General features: G+C 38.4%; 1 protein-coding gene across 1 annotated transcript in view; it reads right to left on the reverse strand.

Moving 5' to 3' along the window:
• The window catches only part of LPGAT1 (lysophosphatidylglycerol acyltransferase 1), a 55,998-nt gene extending 50,669 nt beyond the window's left edge, over positions 1–5,329 (reverse strand). The window contains exons 1-2 of the mRNA XM_015586255.2: positions 4,618–5,329; positions 4,222–4,486 (exon numbers count right to left, since the gene is read on the reverse strand). Of these exons, the coding sequence (XP_015441741.1) occupies positions 4,222–4,486; positions 4,618–4,626 (274 nt within the window). The 5' untranslated portion in view covers positions 4,627–5,329. The remainder of the gene's footprint in view (positions 1–4,221; positions 4,487–4,617) is intronic.

Below are 5,329 nucleotides of genomic sequence, written 5' to 3' on the forward strand. Positions count from 1 at the left end.
GTGTGTGTAAAGATGACCCAGTTCAGGGTTTACATTTTGGAATGACCTCGATATCAGACTTCTCAGGGAGGTAGGCAGCTAAGGCACTTCAGCTGGGACCAAGAAAGAAAATCATTCAAAAAATACTTAGACTCTATGGAGTATTCTGTGATTATCAGGCAATGAACTGGGCTCTAATGTTATAGAGACCACATCTCTATCTGTAAAGAGCTCAGAGCCTGGTGGGCACAAAGGAGATAAGAATCTCACCCCCACCAGTGAAGAGATATGTGAAAATTAAACCAAGATATTTGACTCTCAGACTTGTAAATTGCAGTGTTCTTTCCATTAGAACAATCAATGCCTTTCAAACGTTGACAAGACTCACAGTAAAGAATACATTCTGTAGCACTACCCAGTACGGATACACACATTTCTGATCTTTTCTATTTAACTGCATTTTATTTTACTATTTTAAAATGTTCATCTTGACACATAAATTGGTTTATGACTCAAAGGTGGAAAAATACTGCTATAGAATATTTTTTAAAATTTCTCTAGAATTTCAAGGTCAGATATAATTCCTAAATTTTCTTCTCACACAATACATTTGTACCCCAGTAAAAAAAAATAATAAACTACCAAATAATCAAATAACCCCAAAGACTAACAGAGCTATGACAGCTGTCATTTGGGGAGTGGCGGGAAGCTAAACCTGACCTCCATCAGCTCTCCAAAGCCACCCAAGTAAATACCCGATCTAAGGGAAACGGCATCTGCTAAACAAAAAGTTTGGTGGCAAGTTCCCTGGCACCTCAGCTCTCTTTCAACTAGACTTTGTGTTTCTACTTACAATGAATATTTTTAAAATAATTTTGTGTAAAAGACTTTAATGTGTTTGGATGGGGAACAATGAACTTACTAATATAAGTGAATGAGAATAAAAATAAACTATTTTAAATAAATACATTTCATTTTTTAAAATCTCTCTCTGAAATTAGCCACTGTTCCCTTAAATTGGGGGGAAGGGAGTGTACTGATTTATCCTAGACCTGAATAAAAGCATACAGAAGTGGATCATTAATTAAGCTAGTACCTCTTTTGGTATGCCCCTGAAACATTAGAGCAAAGGAAGTGTGTGACTTCTCCTCAGCGTAAGATGTTTCTACAGCACTTCCTACTAACGATAATGTGGTACCAGCTGTCATCATGACCTAGTTGCAAGCCAGAAACTGAACAAACCCCAAAGAACATGAGTTCTTTCAAGAAGTGTGTCCCCAACAAGACCTAAAGTCAGAAACCAGTGGAAAGACCAGAAAACTCCTTTCCATTTTCTGTGTCCACAGGCCGTACTCCAGCTCCGAGAACACAAATTAAGTGTAAGAATGTTCATTCAAGTTCGTGGGCTTACTAGCCTCACTGTTCCCCATCCAGGAAGCATGTCTAAGTTTAATGGACTCATTTTTGTGACATTTGCCTCAAATTAAAAGACAATTTTATAAAAGTTGAATAAATCTTCCTTTTTTCCCTAAAAGAAATGTTTAGAACAGTGTTTAGAAAAATATTCTTTTTATAAATATAAAATGCGTTTTTCCTAAGAAAAAGGAGAAAGCTATACCTATTATTTATCAGCTCTGTGCAATAGAACTTTCTGTGATGATGGAAGTGTTTCATCTACATCTGCACTATCCAAAACAGTAGCCACTAGACACCTAATATGGAGCACTTGAAATGTGGTTGGTGTGACTGAGAAACCGATTTTTTAATTTTTTCATATTAATTAGTTTAAATTTAAGTAGCTACATAGGCTAGAAACCACCATGTGCAGCAGTGAAGGGTAGATAATCAACATAAGGCCTCAGCAGCAGAGCTGTGTAATTGACTTGTCTTGTGTAATTGACAGAATGCTGTTATTTTGAAAAAATGATATTCTATACCAATATTCACCTTTCGGTTTCCTAATATTTAATTAATTAACATTTAAGGTTTCCCCAGAAATGGTTTTTCAACAATTGGCGATTTCTATTCTAAAACATGAACAGACTTGATCTGCTGAGCAGAATTCCTTTGACAATGTTCAGTTTTCCATCTGTGAAACTTAAGCATAGAGAAGGGGGAAAAAATGTGAGCCCATCCTCCTCTTAATACAAAGGGAAGAAATGAAATACATAAATCCATATAAGGTTAATATAACCTCCTAGATGCTTTTATGGGTACATCTACTCATCAACCCCAGCTTATGTTTGTTTCTTTAGACCCAGTTGCGGCTTTTAACAAAAGTCATTCCTACATTTGTTTGAGCTCTTTACTGTGTTTTGTTATGATCGGACCATGACGACCCTCTAAAAGTATTCTGCCTATAGGAAAACCATAAAAAATAAACACACTAAAATATTCTATCCTTAAATGAGATGAATTGATCATATGGTAAAAATGCAGTAGCCTAAAAAGAGCAGATGCTTCAGAGGGACTAAAATATGCAGATCACGCCAAGACCACTTTCCAAGCAGGTGGCAAAAGAAATGGTACAGTTCTATAGTCAACAAGGAAGAGACGCCCCAAGAAAATGTGCTTAAAAATACATTGTGGCCTTGCTGTGGCTGCAGGATAACAAATTTCAAGCAGCACTTAAATTGTTCTCCTTAGAATCTCAAGGTGAATGCTAAATTAATTTTGTCAGCTTCTCACCTTATATGTAAATATACTCTCCCCCACACACACAGGTACCAACATTTCAGTAATTTCATCATGTTTAAGTAGAATGAACATCTAGAACTTGTATCTAAAAAATACTATGAGCTCATTTAAAACAAGCAAACTGAAGTATATTGAACAAAAAACAAAGCTACCAGTACCACATAGGATATTTAGGAAAACTCAAACTGTACAAGGCAAAGCAATTCTAAAACAGGAGTGTAATTCAGGTAAGAATTCAGCACCATAGACGAGAATTTCTTTTTTTTCTCTACCATCACTACTGCTACCACGAAGTCCTAAAAAAGGACTAGAAGCTCACTCACTTACTATATTCAAAAAGCACTGGGATATCAACAAGATACATCAACAAGAGAGCAATGTGTACACTACCCAGGGCCTTCAGATCTCGAAGAACAATAAATGGCATTGCCAGAAGGAGAAGACTTCGTCTGAGAGCTCTCTGACCTAGCGAGTCTGTCAGACTCCATAAAAACTAGATGTTGTCAATCTTTTTCTCTGGTTGTACAGAAAAAATCTGCAGATATAGCCTGGGCAAGAAAGAGGGAGACAGAGAATTTAAAAGAGGGAACTATCATGCTGTTTGACCCTGAGAGTTCTCTCCTCGCTCTTCCAAGCTATGAACTACAAACTCCACTGACTGCTGCATCTAGAGTATGATCTCTAAGGAGCCTATCAGTTACAAAATTCTCAGATGAAAGCCTCAATGTCTATGAGGAGTGATGGAAACCTCAATGCTTTTTTCATCATCCTAATTCTTAGGGGGAAAAAAGTCAAATAAGTATACAATATAGAATTTTCATAACAGGGACACAAGTTCTCAAAGCACATAGGGCTTCAAAACAGAAAATAAACACTACTTCTCATTTAGTTCTCTAAAAGTCTGCTTCAGAATAGTACTACTCCTATTTCTCAAAATGCAATTTAAACTCAGAAATAAAAATGTACTTAAAAGATAAAGTAGTTTCACATGGACAAAACTCAATGGTCATATTTAATATTCTAATACAGATTTATGAGATAAAATAGATTCTAGTAAGCAAAAGAAATGTACACACCAGAAGAGAAAGCATTTTTTGCTTGGCTTAAAATGTTAACAGCACAATACTACATTAAAAGAAAAAAAAAAAGTATTATGTTAGCACAAATAGGGTTCAGTCCTTTTTCTAAATTACCAATGTTTGTGGACCAAATATCTTACTTACGTAAGCCCTCAAGCCCTGTATAACCCACTCCTATTCTTCTAGGAGAGCTTTTGCAGACCAGTTCTATTAGATGTCGATCACGTTAAAAACATTTTTTAAGGAATTTATCAATAAATGTAATTATACTAATGAAATTATCATCCTTCTTAAGTGGGATTCTAGAGAAAAACTCAATGGAACTGTTTTCTAGTTATTTTTTCTAGTCAAAGCATAAAAGCATCATCAACCCAAAGTGAAAGATATAATTAATCATGGCTCCTGATTTAAGCATAACATTACAAATGTGTTCCTATGCATTAAACAAAAGTGTTCTCACTCTTACCTGTATATCCAGCATACCATCCCCAGGAAGCCACGATTCCTAAAAGCCATTTATACATGATTCCTTCAATATACCAGAAGCTCTTACTGTCCAGCAAACGAAGGGGCTGAAGTATAATTACATAGCAGATGTAGGATGGAATTGCAACCAGGTTGCTGGCGACCATCACGGCAAATCTCATCAGGGCTTTCACTAAGGTCCAGCCCAGCCACGGAGCTTCTTCCAAAGTCACAGCCATTCTCACATTGGAGTCCGTCCGGTCTTTCTAAGGTAAAAGGAAAATTCATTTAAAAAGGAAAATGGATTAAACACATCTAAATAATCACCAACATAGAAATCATCTCCAGCATAAAAATAAAAAGAAAATCGAGGCTCTAAGCCTTCCCAGTGTAGTACCTCGGTCATCTCGCCGGGAAATTCCAGAGGGGGACAGAGAGCGAGGGAGGAGGAGCCGCACAAGGTCAAGGGAGCTGTTCACAGAGGCACAGGGTATGTCATAATATATTTAGCAAATGATAATGCTATTCCCACTAACTAATCGGTGGCCGTCCCCGCAGCGCGTCTCACTGCAGTCTTCTGTTGGACTTTAAGGAAGAAAAACAGACCCACTTGCTTTAGACACCATCGGTTTCTCCAAATCGACGACACGAGGGACAAGAAGACTGAAACATGGACCTCTGAGTCAGATTTCCCAGATACCGGGAACCTGGTACCCTGTCCACCACCATTCCTGCACGTTGATTCATTCCTTCCTAAGGTCTCTCGCATTAGCAAAACGAGGAGTTACACTTAAAATGTTCATTTGAGGCAAAGGGGGTTTTTGTTTTCCCTTATTTAAGAAAAAAAAGAGAGAGAGAGAGTGGCCTAGAAAAAGGGCAGGAAGGTGAGAGGAAGAGAGTGGGGGCAAAAGGGAGGAAGAACAGGAGTAGGGGGAGGGGAGCAAAAGCCCGAAGGAGGTGAAGGCAAAGGGGCCGGGGATGGAGGGAATAAAGTCTTCGACCAGAGGCCCGGGGAGCGGGGCATGATGGAAGAAGCGAGGAAGCGAGGCGACGACAGCGCTCAGGGGGCGGGTGGAGCCCGCAGCGGTTTCCGCGGGTGTGGACCGGGT

The sequence above is a fragment of the Pteropus alecto genome, unplaced genomic scaffold, assembly GCF_000325575.1.
Source record: "Pteropus alecto unplaced genomic scaffold, ASM32557v1 scaffold101, whole genome shotgun sequence".
Taxonomy (NCBI): Eukaryota; Metazoa; Chordata; class Mammalia; order Chiroptera; family Pteropodidae; genus Pteropus; species Pteropus alecto.